Raw genomic sequence first — 20,037 nt, 5'->3', positions numbered from 1 at the left:
CTATAATGGGGTCAATGCATTTTAATCTGTCTTCAGAAACAGAAAGATATGTGATGAAATTAGTACATATTCTTCCTCTATGGCATTTGTTTTAGGGTGCTATGCCAGGTTGGGGAGGTGGGCATTAGAGAAGGTTTAACTGAGTAAGAAACAACAGAGTTAGACCTTTAAGGCTGAGGGTGAACCAGATGATCATAATTTGAACAATTAACAGTAATTACTAGGCTTTATGGGGATGTGGCAACTTGCTAATTTCATATTAACCAGCAAAAGTAATAGTGAACACACAAAAGGCAGATTTCACTGAGCAATGTTTTTTCCTAATTATCTTATTAGGCCATCTTTCATATTTGGTAAAGCTTTTAAATACCTAGGCTAAAATTCTCTTAGTAATGCTAGCAAGTAATCCAGATACATAGGTTTTATGCTAACAGTGTCTTTAAATAAAACCATCGTAGTTAATTAGAGGGACTCAGCTCTTTGATTCTCAGACTCCCAGCTGCCTTTAACTGTCTCTAAAACAAGAGGTCACTTCTCTTGGGCTGGTTTCTTCCCCCGGAATGATATTCTCAGTCTCTCGTGACCTGAGCATGGTGAGAGAGGTAGTATAAGCCCCCTGACTGCATTCTCAGAGCTAAGGGAAAGGTGGGATGGGAGGGTTGTGATCCTGTTCAAGTAGTTAATGATCCTATTCCTGTGTAGCCTCACTGTCCCCTACTGTCCCCATTTCCAGCATTCCTTTGATTCTGATTTTCTAAGAAGCAAACCTTCTTTTGAGCATCTGGGGTAAATGGCTGGCTCTGTTGGAGAGGCTGTAGGTGTTCTGCCTCTTTAATGTTTTTTGTTCCGTATGCTCTCTAACCTTTCGGAAGCATCCATTTCCCCCATGTTCTGAGCTCTGAGGGAGGTAGGGGTACAGTCTGGGCATGAAGTACAGTAGCCTTGTATTTCTACCTGCTGGCACTTAAGTTTTGCTTTGTCCGTTCTACTAGTCAGTTTCATTCTTCTATCTGCTTTCTCTCTCCAATGTTGTCTTTTTCTTCTGTTCTTTCTGTCTTGTTTAATGCCCCCACTTTTTTCCACATGGCATTTGAATGGTATTTCAGGTGAGAATAGAAGTGAAATGTGTATTCAGTCATAACTTATATTTCATATAAATTATTTGTATTTTTATAAACTTGTTTAGTCTAAAATTATACCTATTATTTTCATGTCAGGTATGTCTGTTTAAATAGCAATTTATTTAAATAAAATAATAGAAAAGAAATAGAAACATTAAAAATAGCAACTTATTTCAGCTATGCTCTCAAGCCATTAGTTTTATTTTATATATTTTTTAAGGTTGATTTTATTTATTTACTTTTAGAAAAAGGGAGAAAGAGAGGGAGAGAAACATCAGTGGGTAAGAGATACATGAACCTATTGTCTCTCACTCACCCCCACCCCCACCCCCACCCCCACCCCCCCGCCCCCAGGCACCTGGCCTACAACCCGGGCGTGTACCCGACTAGAAAGCAACCAGCAAAGCCGCCACTCAGTCCACTGAGCCGCACCAGCCAGGGCTCAAGCCTTTGTTATGAAGAATGTTCCCTATTACCACTCTTCCTTTCTGTGGGAAATGTCCCTTCTTTATTTTACTAAAGTTATTTATATGTCAATTTTTCCAGGAAGTGCTTTATTGGATAGATCAAGGATACAGTAATGTCTTTTACTTAATCTCTTAACCTACATTTGATTTTGTCTTCAGCTTTTCCCCTGGTTTTATTTAAATAATTTGACACTGACCTGATGGCAGTACACATTTATACTTCTTTTCACTTCTCACAGTGAGGTTGTTTTCCTCTCTAAATCAAAGGTATAATTTGTAATTGAGTCTGTAATTGCTTTATGTTATATGTATGGCATCTTTCCCATGAAACTATGAAAGATTAAAGATTGATTGCTCTCAGATACTCTTGTTGGATTTTTGTGTTTTTAGAGCTTGCCTTAGTGGTTCTCAGAGTGCAGTCTCTGGACGGGTAGCAACAGCATCACCTGGGAAATTGCTGATTTGAAGTGTAAATCCCCAAGGCCAACTCCACCTCTCCTCAGTCGGAAACTGGTGGTGGGGCTTAGTCTGGTCGGAGTTTCTGATACGTGCTGAAGTCAGAGAACCACTGCTTTAGAATAAGGATTGTGTTTTTTGGATGTGTGGGGTTTTTCCTTTAATCTCCCTTAATATGATTAGGTTAATAAATTATCTAACTTTGTAAATTATATTATGAAATTTTCATGCAAAAATGTTGAAAGCATGGTATGAGTAAAAGTACAATGATCTCATGGTTGTAACATTCTGTAACATTTGCTTCATTGATTTTTTTTCTTTTAAATCAAACAACTATGTGATGACCACCTCATTAAAACAAACAAACAAACAAAACAAACCAGAATGTTGCCAACACTTCCAGAAATACCTCCTTTGCTTTTCCCTGATCAAAGTCCCTTTTTTCCCTCAGAGGTAATTACCATTCTGGTTTTGGTTGTAATTACTTCATTACTTTCTTTTTATGATTTTATCACGTGGGAATGAACTCTGAATGATACAGTATTTCTTGCTTTTGAATGTTATAAACACAGATTCATATAGAATATGATCTTTTGACTTTAGTTTGTTACACCTACCAATATGTTTGTGAAACGGATGTTGTTTCATGTTGTGGTAGCTTCATGCAGCTGTAGTTTGTTCATTGATGCTGTATAACCAGCCCATTTTCCCTCACTGCTTAGTAGTTTTATTGCTGCATAGATACCGCACTTCTTTGAGCTGTTGTGGTGTTGACAGACACTTGGTTGTTGCATACACTTTTTGTTCTTATGAACAGTACTGCTAAGAACATTCTCTTAATGTCTCTGGATACAACTGAGCAAGATTTTGGGGGGGGATAAATATCAAGGAATGGAATTGTTAGATCATAAGTATATCTTCAACTTCACTAAATAAGCCTCAACTGCTTTCCAAAGTGGCATACCAGTGGACATTCTCACCACCCCATTAGAGAATTGCCATTAGTCCACCAACAGCTGTCAGAATTCCTAGTTTTTGCCAAGCTGTTGCATATAGTTCATTTAAAACCAGTCAGTGAAAGCCAGTCACTGTGGTTTTAATGCATTTCCAGAATAACAGTGAGCTTGAGCACCTTACATATTTATTGGCCATGTGGATTCCTCATTTTAAAAGCAACCATTCACCTGGCTGGTGTAGCTCAGTGGATTGAGCACGGGCCTGCGACTCAGACGATCGCGGTTCGATTCTCAGTCAGGGCACATGCCTGGGTTGCAGGCCAGTTCCCTGCAGGCCAACTCCCAGCAGGGGACGCCCGAAAGGCAACCATACATTGATGTTTCTCTCCCTCTCTCCTTCCCTTCCCCTCTAAAGATAAATAAATAAAATCTTTAAAAAAAAAAAAGCAACCATTCAGAGTTACACCCACTTTTCTGTGGGGGATGTCTGTCTGTTGCTTTGGCTCTGCACATCACAGACACTACTGTTATCAGTCATATGCACCCATGATACCTCCCACTCTGTAGTTTATGTTTTTCTTTCTTTTTGATGGGTTTTCAAGTTTAGGTTGGCTTTTTTGCCTTTTTCTCCCCCAGTTTTTAACATAGTCAAATTTATCAGTTTTTCTGGTTAGTGCTTTTTATGTTACATATGGCTATCCATTGGTCATGATCATTGGTCATGAAGATGGCCTGTGTTATTTCCAAAAAGTCCTAGTTTTGCGTTTTACACTCAGATCTTTGATCCACACAAAATTGTGGGTGGGGTGGGAAGAATCTTTTCTTCCTTCAGTACAGGGCACTCATTGTCCTCTCAGCGATGAGGGTCTTCCTGGTCATGACCTCCAAGGGTCCTGATTGGACTGTTTGACAACATGCTCTCCAACCTTTGTTACGCAGAAGAGCTCCATATTTTGTTAATACAGGCATTTTTTGCTTACAGCAGTATATCTCCTATGATATCCTTTAGCGTGTTGCATTACAGTTTTCATTATTTATGTGAAAATGTTCTTGTGAGCCTGCTTGGCTTGGGACCATTTCAGGGAATGCATAAATACCTTGGTCATCATAGTCTGATGTTCTTAGACTTGCCCACTACAAAGACACCAGTGCCTACTTCCTCCACGATGACACTCAGTGATTTTTTTTTCTAATGAACCATTTTAACATCAGTTGTGGATGTGACACTTATTCTTAGTATTTTAGCATATTCCTCTTAAGTTGTCATAATACCATTATTACATCTAAGAAAATTAATACTAATATTAAAATCTTACATTGTCTGTATCTGGTTTTTTCCCTGTTTCTCCCTTGGTATACTTTATAGCTTTAAAAAAAAACAGGATCCAGTCAAAATTCACACATTGCATTTTATTGTTTTATTTCTTTTGTGTCTTTGAATTTAGAAGCATAACCTATCCTTCTTTTCTCCCTGAATTCCTAGTAAATTGAATTATGGAGAGTCTTGTTGTGTAGATTTGTATTGTTTTATTATATTCTGGGATTATTCAGTTATTCTTGGTGTCAGTTAATTCAGAAGAAGTGTTCATTTAGATTTTTTTGGCTATTTTCAAATCTATGGATGAGTTTGAAGGCAGGGGTGTGTGCGAATTTCCTGAATTTAATACGTATTAGTTTCCGTTTCTGTGCATATGATTTCTGCTGAAAGGAGAAGAGTAGATAAAAGTCCTTTCATAATTTTAGATTATAACTCGGAGGGGTAGGTGGGAGAGGGAGGTGATTAGTTTTAATACATTTTAGCCATTTCTGATTTATAGTTATTCATAGCTACAAATGAATAAATATTTATGAATTGCTATCTATACCATTTTTATTGTAAACTGATAAGTCATTTCGTCTAAAAACAATTGAAATGATTAACTGAATTAATCAAAGATGGCTAGATTCTAGGCTACCTCGACAAATCCTAGAAAAATCATGAATAATTCCTGGGTGTCAAGATCCTGAGGGTCCCATTTGATTGAAACATGGGGCCAACATTAGGAAAAGATCATTTATAGTGGATACTTTAATCCTCAGTTAGGCTGTGTTCAAAATTTTGTTTTGATGGATCAGTTAAGTCTAAGTCAGTGATTATGCGAACCTTATCTGGAAAAAGTCCAGCCACCATTAATATAACAAGAATGGTTTCCGTGACATCAGTGTAACCTGGCAGCCAAGGTGAGTGGACTGGAATGCACATGTGTGAACACTGACAAATTCACTGTACTAGTCTCTGGGGCAGTAGATACCATTGAGTGAGTGTGTGTACTGTGTGGCCATCACATTCAAAATGAGCCAGTAGAGCAATGACATTTTGCGTTAAGCTTGAACATTCCTCTGTGGAAATTATCAGGATGATTCAGAAGGCTTTCAGGGACAATGCAGTAAGTGCAGCACAAATAAAAGTGTCGCACAAATGCTTCAAAGATGGTCAAGAATCAGTTGAAAGTGGTCCACATTCTGGAAGGCCTACAACAAGCAGAACACCTGAGAATATTGAAGGTATACGGACTGCAATCAACAAAGGTCTGCGACTGGCAGTGCGAGAACTGGAAGCTGATCTGGGGATTCCAAAAGCTACTGTGTCTGAGATTTTGATGCGGAATCTTGGCATGAAAAGTGTTGAGGCAAAATTCATTCCATGGCTGCTTCTACCAGAGCAGAAGCAACATTGTGCTGCAGTTGCTAATGACTTGATTCAAACCTCTACCACTGAACCAGATTTCCTCAAGAAAGTCATGACCAGAGATGAATCGTGAGTCTATAGCTGTGATTCAGAAATGAAGGCCCAGTCTTCCCACTGGAAGTCACCTGGTTCTCCACATCCAAAAAAAAATAAAAAATAAAAAATAACAGTACTACCTCAGTGTTCTTTGTCAGTTGAGAAATACAGTGAGATGAAAATGGCCACAGCTATGGGCAGCTGATAATTGGAAGCTTCATTACAATAATGAGACCTGCTCACTTACCATGTCTGCTGCAGACTGTTTTGGCCAAACATTAAATCATGCAGATCAATCAGGTCTTGTACAGCCCAGATTTGGTGCTCTGCGATTTCTGGCTTTTCCCAAAACTAAAATCATCTTTGAAAAGGAAGAGATTGTAGACCATCAATGCAACAGGTCAGCTGACAATGATTCCAAGAAGGAATTTTACAGTGTTTTGAACAGTGGACGAGGTGCTGGAAGAATTGTCTGAGGTCCCAAGGTGCCTGCTTTGAAGGAAACTGAGGTGTCATTGTCCTGTGTACAGTGTTTCTTGTATCTTTAATAAATGTCTCTTTTTGCATAGTACATGGGTGGATACTTTGTGGACAGATCTTTGGACTGAATATAAGGGTATAGATGAAATGATTTCTTTTGATTGGGATTTGGGAGCTTTGATTTTGTTTTTACTATTCAGTTTGTTACATAAATGTTTTCACTTAGCAAACTTGGAGAGTAAATACTATGTGGATTTGAATAGGATGTGATCCAAACTATGTCTGTGTATCTTTATATACCTTTATCTGTTTCAAATCAGAAACATTGCCCATAGGTGCTGTGCTGTCCGTATGCACATGAACCCAGAGGTAGTAGCCCAGTATACATAGGGATTTAGAACCTTTGTGCGAGATAACACTGAAGCAAAGTAGGCCATAAAAGATGATTAGGAATTCATGAAATGTAGAGAAAATTGGAGAAAAGTAGTGTGTTCTGTACAATATTTTATTAAACTTTTAATGCCACTCTCTGACCTGCAGGTGATGAAGGGAGCATGCCAGCGGATATAGCAACATTACTAAAAACTTCAATGGGCCTGTGAGATGAGAATTGTGGACTTTTGATGATGAGGAAGTTTCAACTTGGTGCACTCAAGGACATTTACATTATGATGACCATGGGGTTTATGAACATTTGTAACTTTTTATAATTTCCATATTACATTTCTCATAGTATGGACAACTTTTTTGCCACTAACTGAATTCTTCTGATGCTCACATGTGAGATTTCAATAAAAGCAACAAATATGTAGTCCTAAAAATGTTGAATAATCATTTTACAAAACAGTTTTCTGAATGGGGATTAGTTGGTGATTGTTTGTAACAAATATGCTAATGCTTTAGAAATGTCAGTATTTTTGTAATTATTTCTACCTCCAAATATATATATATTGTCTTTCACTGGATAATGTGTGTAGATTTTTACATGTGCCTTATTTGACAATGCTTATGTCTTGTTTTTGCTTGTCTCACTTGAAGTTCTTTTTTATTATGTTAGTTTAAAGAATGCAGCTGTATAGATTTATATAGCTTTCATTTTATTGCTGTTTGAAGCAGATGTTCACCACTGCCAAGAAGAACTCAACCTGAAGTTAAAGGTGGCATTCCATATACTAACACCCCCAGGTCCTCCCAAGTAGTTCTGTTAAAACAGATTTGTTTGGCTAGGCACTAAGTTGTTTTCCAGTGAGTAGTAACTAAAGAAGCCCTTACCTTGCTCCATGGGTTAATTCCTTCTGTTCAGTCCCAGCGGCACTGTTGCGCATACTACTCTGCCTATTCCTGTGCATGTTCATTGATTTCCCTCTCCTGGCTTTTGCTTCTCTTGAAACTGTCGCCCAGTCACTTCTCCAGTTCTCATTACTCTCTAAGTAGTAGTTTATTCCTGGCACATACATCTCCACACAGCAGCAGAATGTTGGTGACCTTTTTTTCTAGCCTGGCAGAACAGATTAACAGGCTGTTTCACTTCAAAGCAGACTGAACGTGACTTCATATTAAGGAAGCATTAGGTACTGCATGGAAATAGGTCATTGCCTTTACATTCTTTATCAAAATATGGTTTACCAGTTTCCAGAATTTCCAGTACTGGACCTCCTGAAGAGAGAGCCATTTTTCAATTCTGATTCAGTGTGGGTGACAAAGTGAAATTTAGAAGTAAAGTTGTCTACTTGATATTTAACTCTTTATTGTCTTTCTTTAAATTTTTGCCTGTCAGTCTATATTGCTGTTTTTATTACACGTCAGTTTCTTTGTATGACTTGTGAGTTTCATGTGTTTTGTTTTTATTATGTAAATATCATTATAAATAAAGTTATTTATAAATCAAAGATTTGTTAGTTATTGGAGATTACACTTTCAGGGCATCCTGACCTGCTGACATGTTACAGTAGCATAGTCCTCTGGAGTTGGAAGGCTAATAAACTCTTAAAGTGATTCTTCAGATATTATGGACTCTGAAAACTCATGACTCAGTAAGTAGATTTGCCCAATCCCAGTGGTGTATTGACAGCCTTCCGCTTAGTGGTCTAACGGGAGCTGAAAGGAACCTGCACATACTGTGCTCGCTTCCTCCTGCCTCGCAGCGCCCTAACCCTTAGTCACAGTGTTGGGACTTGGAGGAAGGCAGAAGCAGGGCTGGGAAAGGGGGCGTCTGTAGTAGTGTCAACAGTAAAAGTAAGGTTCAAAGGAAAACAAAATCCCACAGTGGGCTTCTCGTGACTTTTCTGTATTCATGTATCTTCAATGATAGGGTATTTCTTTTGTTGTTAAATCCACATTCTTAAATGTATTTGGGTTCTCCCTATGACGCTTTATCACGTCTTGGGCTTAATAAAAATATTTGTGATCATAAGATGTATTTTCACACCCTTTTTAATAGTTTCCAAACCCCTCCCTTTACCCTTGAAAATATATAAAATTGCTCACAAATAAGATCATGTTATGTGGTTAATATTGTCTTCAATAAATGGAATTTGTTACTTAGGATCTATTCTTAGTCCCTTCACTGGACTGATGTCCAAAAATAATCCATTAATCAGTAAAAATCATACAAGGCCGTGGTTGGAGTCATATCTTGACCAACTGAAGCAACTTTTAAGTCACAAAGAGAAGGCATACTTTTTATGTGTTTTCATAACCATATTCCTGACCCCATAGGCTTTTAACCTTAAGCCAATAGATGTTTATATTGAAACATTAATATTGTTCCTAGTTGTTGGTGTTATTATATAGTGGTTAGATAAGACTGTCAGATTTGGTTTCCAATTCTGTGACCTTAAGCAAGATATTTTATGATTCATAAAATTAAATTGAATTTTTAAATTCCCAAAATGTATGTTTTTTCAATTATATGTGATTCAATTTATGCTCTGATTCATTCATAATCTCTCATTTGTTCAGTTGCTCTGTAAGGAGGCATTTAATTTGGGTACAGGATAGGATGATGGAATGTCTTGCCCTTCCATGAAAAAAAGATGCCCTGAAAAGTTATGGTGAAACTTCAGTTGACATGAAATACTTCTTATGAAACCTGCTGTGACTGCTTTTATTTGAATTGACTGCATATTTTAAGTGATTTGTTTAAACAAATGAGACTGATTATCTTGTTTTGAATTTTTATAATTTTAAATACCTTCTTGTATAAGTTGCAAGCATTTTTTTAATGCCTTAGTAAATAAATTGTCATAATCCTAAACTGGGATCAGCTTTCAACATTTTATTGCTCTTTTAAGTGTCACAAAATGTTCCTTTTATTTTTTCTCTTTTTAAAGAGAAGTTTTAGGTTCACAGCAAAGTTGAGCAGAAAGTAGAGTTCCCATATGCCCCTCCCCCCACACATGCCCCTCCTCCCTCACCTGGCACCACAATGGTGTATTTGTTACAAGAACCTGCCTTGACGTCGTAACTACCACCCAAAGTCCATAGTTATATTAGGTTTCATTCTTGGTGGCAAACATTTGGCAAATCCACCATTCAAAGCAATTTTGGTGAGAAAATCCTCTGCAACTGTTCATTTCTCCCCCCTTAGCTTCTAGAAACGTTGATCTTTTTACTGTCTTCATAAATTTGCCTTTTCCAGAATGTTAAATAGCTGCAATTATGCAGTATACAGTCATTTTATTTTTTCAAATTACCTATAAGGAAGTTTATTCAGAAAAGTACAGACGTGGTAGAAGGCAGCCATCTGGACTGCATAGGCTTAGGAAGTAAGATACAGAGGCAGAAGCGGGCTTGATGCTCAGGAGAGAGAAAGGCAAGGGTAACATGCCTGGAGGGGAGAGGAGATAGATGGCAAAAGGACAGGCTGCTCCTGAGAGGGACAGTGAGCCAGTGTGCAGTCATCTTAGATTGGCTTCTTCCACTTCGTAATATGCATTTACATTTCCCCTGTGTCTGCATGGCCTGATGGTTCTTTATTTTAAAATGAATATATTTTATTGATTATGTCACTACAATTGTTCTTTTCCCCCCCTTCATTCCCCTCCGCCCTGTACACCCCTCCCCCCTCCTTAGTTTATGTCCATGGGCTTCAAATTCTCCAGACTCCACATTTCCCATACTACTGTTCCCCTCCCCTCCATCTACCCTCTACCTACCATCCATGCTACTTATTCTCTGCACCCTCTTCCCCCTTCTCCTCCCACTCCCCTGTTGCTAACCCTCCATGTGTTCTTCATTTCCATGGTTCCCCTCCTGATCTAGCTGTCTGCTTAGTTTGCTTTTTTTTTTAGGCGTGGTGCCTTGGTGAGTTTGCTGTCCTTTCACTGCTTATATTTTTTATCATCTTAGATAAGTCCCTTTAACATTTCATATAATAAGGGCTTGGTGATGATGAACTCCCTGAACTTGACATCTGAGAAGCTCTTTATCTGCCCTTCCATTCTAAATGAAAGCTTTGCTGGATAGAGCAATCTTGGATGTAGGTCTTTGGATTTCATGACTTGGAACACTTCCTTCCAGCCCCTTCTTGCCTGTAAGGTCTCTTGAGAAATCTGCTGACAGTCTGATGGGAACTCCTTTGTAGGTTACTGTCCCCTTATCTCTTGCTGCTTCTAGGATTCTCTCCTTCATTTTAATCTTGGCTAATGTAATTATGATGTGCCTTGGTGTGTTCCTTCTTTGGGACTCTGAACTTCCTGGATTTCCTGGAAGTCTATCTCCTTTGCCAGATTGGGGAAGTTCTCCTCTATTGTTCAAATAAGTTTTCCACATGTCGCTCTTCCTCTTCCCCTTCTGGTACCCCTATAATTCAGATGTTGGAATGTTTAAAGATGTCCTGAAGGTTCCTAAGGCTCTCCTCATTTTTTGAATTCTTGTTTCTTGATACTTTTCTGTTTGGTCATTTTTTTTCTTCCTTCTGGTCCACTCCCTTCATTTGAGTCCCAGTTTCCTTTCCATCACTGTTGTTTTCCTCTGCATTTCCCTTCATTTCAGTTAGTCTTCATTTGTTCCCCTAATTTGTGACTAAAATCAACCAGTTCTGTGAGCATCCTGATCACCAGTGTTTTGAATTGTGCATCTGCTAGGTTGGCTATCTCTTGGTTGCTTAGAGTTACTGGCTTTGGGGCTTTGAGTTCTTCTTGAGCCATGATGTTTTGGTCTGTTCTCACCTGTACACATAAGGGACAGAGCCCTATGTGTTCACCAGGGCGGGGCAACTCAGTGGCTGGGTTGTGATACTGTATGTGGGGATGGGGTCAGAGAGGGGCAATAGCGGTCCCCTCTACTGCTTCCCGCCACTGGGGCCTGTGCTGTCTGTCTCACTGCTCACTCCTTCGCCTGGTTTATCTGCATGCGAATGTGTGACTGCGGTCAGCCTGCTGCCTTGCACCCTCACTGTGTCCACTTGTTGCCACCCCACACCTGGGACCCGCCAACCACTGCCCACACCTGGATTGGTCTGGCCATTTTCTGCACAACCCCACTCCTCCAGTCGCTGGCTCCACCCCTATTACCAGTATGGGCAGACGGTTCGTTGTTGTCGGGCTTCTGTACAGTTCAATTTTCTGTGTTTTGGTTGCATTTTTGTTACTAAAACTTTGTTGTCTTTAAGCTTGGTTGTTGTGCAAGGAAGCACAGTGTTTCCACCTATGCCTCCATCTTGGCCGGAAGTCCTCTTTTTTTTTTTTTTTTTTTAGTAGATAATATTTCTTTGTTTGGATGTGCCACATTTACTTATCCACTCACCTACTTGAGGGCGTCTTGGTTACTTCCAAGTTGGGGAATTATCAGTAAAGCTGCCACAAAAATCTACATGCAGGCTTTTATGTGGACATTTTTTCAACTCCTTTTTGAGTCAATACCAAAGAGTGCAATTTCTGGATTGTGTGGTAAGAGTATGTTCAATTTTGTAAGAGACTGCCAAGCAGTCTCTGTACCATTTTGCAATCCTATCAGCAATGAGTAACACTGCCTGTTGCTCTACATCTTTGTCAGCATTTGGTGGTGGCGGTGTTTGAATTTTTGCCATTCTAACAGGTGTGCGTGCTATCTCATTGTTTTTGTTTGCAATTCCCCAGTAATATGTGATATTGAACATCTTTTCATATACCTATGTGCCATCTATATCTTTGGTGAGGTGTCTGCTCAGGTATTTTGTTCATTGTGCATTTGGATTATTCATTTTATTGTTGACTTTTAAGAGCTCTTTTTATATTTTCAGATAATAGTCTGTTATCATAGGATAAGTCTTACAAATATTTTCGCCCAGCCCATGGTGTATCTTCTCATTCTTTTGATCTCTGCTCTCTTGATACGAAGTTCTATACCCGTCTCACTTCCTCTGGGATGTCCTGGTCTTTGTCTCAAGCACTGTCCTCCTCTGTGTCTGTAAGTGCACCTCACCCGGTTCTGCTGGCCGCGCAGCTCGAGTCTGGCGGCCATTGGTCTGCGTCAGTGTTAGCATTCTCACAGTTCTTTCCATTTAGGTTCAATTTGAGTTTCACCCCAGTATTAGCACTTTTTATTTCTTTATTGCACTTTCATCTTTGTCGGGGAGTTCCCTTTTTCAATTATTCATTTGCCTAAAATGTCAAGATGCTTTATCACTGAGAAGCAAGCTGGCAGTGCCGTTACACACTTGACCGTCGGTGCGTAAATAACAAACAGGTGTGCAGTGCTTGGTCCTAACAACAGACTTTGAGAGAAGTGACTTCAGTGGTCATGGTCATGCTGTGCACCTTATTTACATAGTGATTTGTGGACTGAATAGCTACAGCAAAGTTTATGCAATTACCCACTGTCAATACACCATGGTAACTGAAGTCCAACCATTTTGTGGGGGGAGGGGTGTTATTTAATAAGCTATTGTGATTGAAATTTGTGCACGTGAGAACCCATGCAAAGTAAGGCCTGGTTTTAAACTAATTTTCCTCAGTTATAAGTGATGTGAAACTATTCTGGGAAGGAAAAAAAAGCTACTGGCAACTAACTGCTCTTTTTTTTTTCCAAGCAGAATATGGCAGAGGTGAAAGCCTTGGTGGGGGTGCAGTGCATGCCCATGAGGCAGGCTCATGTCGCGTCTTATCTAAGGGCAGCAGAGCTGTAAGGAACAACCTCGCGGAGGCAGCAGGCGTCTCCTACAGCCTGGTTAGGGGCCTTCGCTGTATCCAGTCAGCAATGGCAGGAATGGCTTGGACTTTCTTCCGTAATGTTACCAGCCTGGGATGGACGTCCAGCAAGTCAGGTCTGAAGACCAAAAGTGTAGTACTGCAGATTTCCCAGTAGAAATCTGCCCAGGTTACCTAGGTTAAAGGAAACACAAATTTCCATTAGAACATAAAAGGTATAGCTTCTTAATTTAAAAGTAGTTTCTTTTTAATTCAAAGTAACCTTTTGTCGTTTCAAAAGTGGAATGTGTGTGAGACAGTTACAGGGACCACACCTGGACTTCATCTAGACCCGAAGAACTGCACTGTAGAGGCCTAGGGACCCCTTTGCTTTCAGTAAAATCCCTTAGTTGAAATTAGCCTAACTGCATCCTTAAAGGAAAGGATGTACAACATTAACTTTCATTGCTGCTTGGTCAATTAAATGGTAACTAGAATGTCTGAGCAAGCATTGTTTTAGAGGCCCTTTGGGTGGTCCACTGACCATGGAAAACATCTTGTGACCACCCTGGGACCAACCGCCACTGGATGACTGTCGTGGGACCACTGATCTCATCCTCATTCCCAAGCCCTGCACCCACCCGAAGGCCCGGCCCTGTGTGAGCCAGCCACAGAGCCCCTCGGGGAGCTCGGCCTTTCTTCTCCGGTCGACTTCCTTGTACACAGCTCTTCTCAGTAAACTCGATCTGTTCAACGCTGTACTGAGTTCAGTGTTCGTCTCTATGATGTTTGGACTCAAGAATCTGGCATTCAAGGTCTGGTAACATGTATGATAGAAAATTACAGGTGACACCATAGTCCTAACACCAAAAATTATTAGTATTAACACCTCTGTGTGTGTGCATTTTTACTAGCATGAGATATTACAGTACGTATTTCTTTGTGAGTTGATTAATCTCCACCCTTCTGACTACATTTTCATCTTGCCTAGTACCCAGTCAATACTCTTCCATCTGCTCCAAAAAACGTTCTTCATAGGACAAAGCAGAATCGATGCCAGGACCATGCATTTCATCTGATCTTGTCCTTCAACTCTTAATTCAGAACAACACTTCTCACGTCACTGAATTACTGAATATTCCAGACTAGTCCTACACAATGTCCTGTCGTCAGGATTTGTGTGACGATCTTGTCTTCTTGTTCGCCTTGTTGCTTTGTACCACAGGGTGTAAAGGAACAGGGTGCAAGTTATCCCTGCAGAGTTCACGGTTTCAAGTGAGCGTTTCTGGCTCACACACATTAGGGTGCACCACATCAGAAAACAATATGAGGGTGTCTGGCTGTAGGTAGAACTGTCCCATTGGCCACTGTATTAGGGTGATGATGGTCCGGCCCTACCCTTGTACACTTTCTTTCCCCTTTGTGACTAAAACCAATCTGGGTGACCTTACTTTTGCTCAGAGTGAAGTTTAAATCTGGATTAGTAGCTTTGTTTTTGTGTAGAGTTTGATAATACTTAGTATTTTATGAACTTCCTTACATGTGTCCACCAGGAGAGTGCTGGTCAGAGTTCAGTGAACACAAGTTTCTGGAGCACTTACTGTGTTCCATTCAGTGCTGGGATGAACGGGAGAGCCAGAGGGGATGCCAGCCCCTGCATCTCTGATGCAGCTCTCATTGTGGAAGCAGGAAGACAGACAAGCGTGGTAATAGGGGTCATGAAGAAAAAGTGAAGTGTGAGAGGGATTCTTGGGTAGTCAGGGAGGGAAAACCTTTAAGAAGTGACATTTAAGCTGCAGTTGGAATGATAAAAAGGATCCAAATGTGTAGCCATCCGGGCATTAAACATTCCAGGCAGAGGGAACAGCAAGTGTAAAGGCTCTTAGCCAGGAGCAGGACTTGTGTCTCAGGAACAAAGAAAACACCGGAGTGTTTAGAACATGGCAAGGAGGGCAGAGAGCGCTGAGATGGACTCAGGAGAAAGTTCACAAGGGAAATTTCATACAAAACAAACACTGCAAGTCCTTGGAAATTGTTTGGTCAATAGGGCAGGGAGAGGGACATTTTAGGAAAGCCTATTGCAGAGTCAGTGGGAAGAAATGCAGGGCTGTGTGGTGAGGTAGGAAGGTGACTTAAGATGTGGAAAGTTTGTTTGTCATCCCAGGACTCGGCAGACAGTGACCAGAATAGGTCACCAAGAGCCACAAAAGTAGTTTGTGTCTTGTCTTCTAGAATGCAGTCTCCTTAAAGGCAAGGACTCTGACCTACCACAGAATCTATGTCGGATTTATACTTGAATTTTTTGGCATAGCTACTTCTTAGGTGGTTGTGTGTTCCTCTGTCGGTCAGTCTATAGTATCTGGTTGTCTCACTTTTATATTAATAATTACTGATACTCAATGCCTAGGTCCATTAAGTCATCAGAGGTTGGAAAATTATAATATCTTATTTTAATCTTTCCGTCTAACTTATTAAATGCTTTTATGAATACAAAGTTTGGCTATCAATTTTTGTTATCTTGAGATACAATGGATTTTATTCAGCCCCTTTCCTTGCTTTTTTGTTTGTTTTAGACAGTTTTCAGAACAATAATTTGGCTCCATAGCATCTTCTAAAATTAGCCGGTGAAACTTTGGTTTGGAGGTTCGTGTGTGTGTGTGCGCGAGCCCGCGCGCGTGTTTGGTTGTAGTGGTGACATCATACTCATGGAGTCATTCATTTTGTTTTGTTTCAATTCATGCAGTTAATATTCTCATCACAGTTTGGTTTGTCTTTGGCTAGTAAGAGCCTCTTCAAGTTGACTCAGGTTTTTTGACACAGCCCCGGCTGTCTTTGATCATTTATTTCCCTCTGGTACAACAAGGAATTCTCCTTCGTCCTCACATTTCCTGCCCCAAATTGAGAATGAGCCTTTCTCCAAGAAGCCCTAGTTCCTTTCAGTATTTGAAGACCAGAATCTTGGGCTTAGGAGTGCCCAGGACCACTGTCTTGGTCATTGTTGCAAGAAAAAGAGACACAAAATGCACTTTTATTTATCACAGGGTAAAGCACATCATGAGTTTATACTGTTGCATGTAGTTCACATTCAGAAACAGCGTTTACTTAACCTCACGGATCTTACAGCTCCATTGTCTTTCTCTTTCATGAAAGGCCCTGCTTCTCAATGACATCCCTGAAATCTCTTATTACTTTATCCACAATATAGATACACTGATATCAGAAAAATAATACCACTGTCCCAGTACCACCAAAAAGATAATTACTGAAAATGATGTACAATTTTTATTTATTGTCCTGACAGAATATCTATGACATGTATAGTCAAATTACTGTGTTTTATGTATACTACTATTTCTTATTTCTTTTTTTAAAATAGGGTATATTCCTATGTTTCAGAGGTTCTTTTTTTTTTTTTAGATTTTATTTATTTATCTTTAGAGGGGAAGGGAAGGAGAGAGAGAGAGAAATATCGATGTATGGTTGCCTCTCATGCATTCCCTGCTGGGAACTGGCCTGCAACCCAGGCATGTGCCCTGAATGGGAATCGAACCCCAATCCTTTGGTTTGTAGGCCCACACTCAATCCACTGAGCTACACCAGCCAGGGCAACATACACTACTATTTCTTAAAGTAGCTCTTCACTAATAGAGCATACAGGTACTTCCTTACGTATTCTATGCAGCAATTTGACACACGTTCATTTGTTTCATTTTGCTTTGGCTTTGCAGCGATAGCTTTTAAAAATGTTTTTGTTATTGTCATATAATTATATAAAATATCTTAATTTATAGTTTCAAACTTAAGTCTACCATAAAAGCTTAATTCAAAGTATTTTAGCTTTCACTGCTGTTCTCTTATTCTCTATCTCCCTCTCTGTGGGTAACTTTTTTTTTTCAGTAAGGTTTTATAAGTCTTTATCTTCACACATAAATGAAGATATTATATATTTACTTGTATATTTTAAGATGTGAGACATACTCACAGAGTTACCAACGAACCACTCTTTTTCCCCCAAGTATGTGTCCAAATATTGCAGAAGTAGAGGTGCATCGTGTGTAAGGAGCTCATTAAACATCTGCTCCTAAGAGAGGAAGAAAAAGATTACTTCAAGAATAATAGGAAGAAAAATAAATAATATAATTTGAAGATTTAGATTTTTTCTTATTTTTCCATGTGTGTTCAGAAAGGAAGAAAAGCAGCTAAGCGGTTTTTTAAAAAATGTATGACATTATGAAGATTGAGGTCTAATTCTCAATAAATCTCTAGTATTCATGAATTTAAGTACTTTTGTTAGCAGTTCTTACAGTTTCTTTCTATATAATGACTAAACATTTCACCCATAAAATATTTTCATGATTTTTATCTTAATTTTTGTTAATAAAATGATTTCATTATGTTTTTAGATTTCTAAAATTCCCATTTTCTTAGCCTCATTCCATTTAAAGTTAAATAACATCACTGAAGGTAAAGAAATTAATTTGCACAGCAAAGGAAACCATCAACAAAAATATATTTACCATCAACAAACCATCAACAAACAAAGGAAACCATCAACAAAAAATGATACATCTGATAAAGGGTTAATATCTAAAATTTATAAAGAACTTATACAACTCAACACCAAAGATAACAACAATCCAATTAAAAACTGGGCAAAGGACCTGAACAGACACTGTTTGTAAGAGGTGAGCTCTAGACATGAAAGAAATGCTTAATGTCACTGATCATCAGAGAAATGCAAGTTAAAAACACAATGAGATTACACTTCACACCTGTAAAGTGTTATCGTCAATAGAACAAATGCTGGTGAGGATGTAGAGAAAGGGGAACCCTTTTGCACTATTGGTGGGAATGCAGACTGGTGCAGCTACTGTTGAAAGCAATATGGAGACACCTCGAAACATTAAAAATGTAACTGCCTTATGGTCCAGCAGTTCCACTCCTGAGAGTATGTCCAGAGAAGTCCAAAACTCTCATTTGATAGAATATGTGCACCCCTACATTTATTCCAGTGTTATTTGCAATAGCCAAGATTTGGAAGCAGCCTAAGTAGCAGCCATCTCAGATTGCTTTCTAGCTCAGGCATGGTGGCTACAGGCAGAACACAGGTGGCAGCTGACTTTCGCCTGTAACAGCCAGGAAAAACCAGAGCCTGCATATCGAGTGGACAGCTACAGACCACGTCAGAGCACCACCACCCTGCCCCTGCCCAGCTGATCCTTCATGGAGGAAGGAGGTTGGTGGTCAGTGGTCACAGCCAGTTCTTGCAGCTGACTGGTCTGGGTAAATCTCTCCCATTGACCTACCAACAGTAATCAAGGATCAATGATAAGAGGAGGGTGTACTCAGCCCACATGAAGGGTACATCTTGAGTACCCAGCTTGGGTGATAGGGGAGGCTATGCCACTAGGCCACTAGTCTCCATATTGCACCTACCTTAGGCTATGCTACCAAGACAGGGAGTCATAACAGCTCTACCTAAAACATAGAAACAAACACAGGAATGCTGCCAAAACAAGAAGACAAAACATAATCCAAATGAAAAAAAAAAACAGATCTAAACCTCAGAAAAAGAGCTAAACAAAACGGAGATGAGCAATCTCTCAGCTGTAGAGTTCAAAACACTGGTTATCAGGATGCTCAAGGAACCTAGTGAGGACCTCAACAGCATAAAAAATATCCAGTCAGAAATGAAGGTTTCAGTAATTGAAATAAAGAATAATTCACAGGGACACAATAGTAGAGTGAATGAAACTGAGAATCAAATCAATGATTTAGAACATAAGGAAGCAAAAAACAACCAATCAGAACAACGAGAAGAAAAAAAGTGTCCAAAACACGAGGATAGTGTTAACAGCCTGTGGGATAACTTCAAGCATTCTAACATTCGCACCAAAGGGGTATGAGAAGGAGAAGAGAAAGAGCAAGAAATTGGACATCTATTCGAAAAAAATAATAGAAGAAAACTTCCCTAATTTGGTGAAGGAAATAGAAATGCAAGTCCAGAAAGCACAGAGTCCCAAACAAGTTGTACCCAAAGAGGACCACTTTAAGACACAGCACAGTTACAATGCCAAAGGTTAAAAATAGAAAGAGAATCGTAAAAGCAGCAAACGAATAGAAGTTAGTTACCTACAGGGGAAGTCCAATTAGACCAGGGGTGTAAAACTCATTTTCACCAGAGCCCAGATCAGCCTTGAGGTTGCCTTCAAAGGGCCGAATGTAACTTTAGGACTGGTAAATGTAACTATTCCTGGACAGTTAAGTGAGAGCTCGGCGCTGCCCCTGGGTAGAAACAAGGTGCCGGGCCGGACAGTACAAGGTGGAGGGCCAGATTCGGCCCATGGGCCTTGTGTTTGCCACCTGTGCCTTGGACTATCAGCTGTTTTCTCAAAATAGGTTTTGAGAAACCAGCTAGAAGAGACTGGCAAGAAATATTCAGTCATGAAAAGCAGGGACAAACAGCCAAAATTGCTCTTCTCAGCAAAGATATCATTTAGAATCAGAAGGTAGATAAAGCGCCTCCCAGCAAGAAAATACTAAAGGAGTTCATCATCACGAGACCATTATTGTATGAAATGTTAAAGGGACTTATTTAAGAAAAAGAGGAAGGTCAAAACTACAAACAATAATGTGGCAGTAAATACAAATCTATCAGCACTTGAATCTAAAAAACAAACTAAG

General features: G+C 39.6%; 2 protein-coding genes across 3 annotated transcripts in view; one reads left to right on the top strand and one right to left on the bottom strand.

The window, feature by feature from the left end:
- SMARCAD1 (SNF2 related chromatin remodeling ATPase with DExD box 1) overlaps positions 1 to 8,129 on the top strand; it is a 102,502-nt gene extending 94,373 nt beyond the window's left edge. For both annotated transcript variants that reach the window (XM_037046095.1, XM_037046094.1), the window contains one exon: positions 6,785 to 8,129. In XM_037046095.1, coding sequence (XP_036901990.1) covers positions 6,785 to 6,846 — 62 coding nt within the window. In that variant the 3' untranslated portion in view covers positions 6,847 to 8,129. The remainder of the gene's footprint in view (positions 1 to 6,784) is intronic.
- A 4,668-nt stretch (positions 8,130 to 12,797) lies between these two features.
- Positions 12,798 to 20,037, bottom strand: part of HPGDS (hematopoietic prostaglandin D synthase) — a 32,864-nt gene continuing 25,624 nt past the window's right edge. Inside the window, exons 5-6 of the mRNA XM_037046093.1 lie at positions 17,336 to 17,434; positions 12,798 to 13,548 (exon numbers count right to left, since the gene is read on the bottom strand). Coding sequence (XP_036901988.1) covers positions 13,384 to 13,548; positions 17,336 to 17,434 — 264 coding nt within the window. The 3' untranslated portion in view covers positions 12,798 to 13,383. The remainder of the gene's footprint in view (positions 13,549 to 17,335; positions 17,435 to 20,037) is intronic.

The sequence above is a fragment of the Sturnira hondurensis genome, unplaced genomic scaffold, assembly GCF_014824575.4.
Source record: "Sturnira hondurensis isolate 20B ecotype Veracruz unplaced genomic scaffold, ASM1482457v3 Scaffold0004998, whole genome shotgun sequence".
Taxonomy (NCBI): Eukaryota; Metazoa; Chordata; class Mammalia; order Chiroptera; family Phyllostomidae; genus Sturnira; species Sturnira hondurensis.
This window is presented reverse-complemented; position numbering and strand designations above follow the sequence as displayed.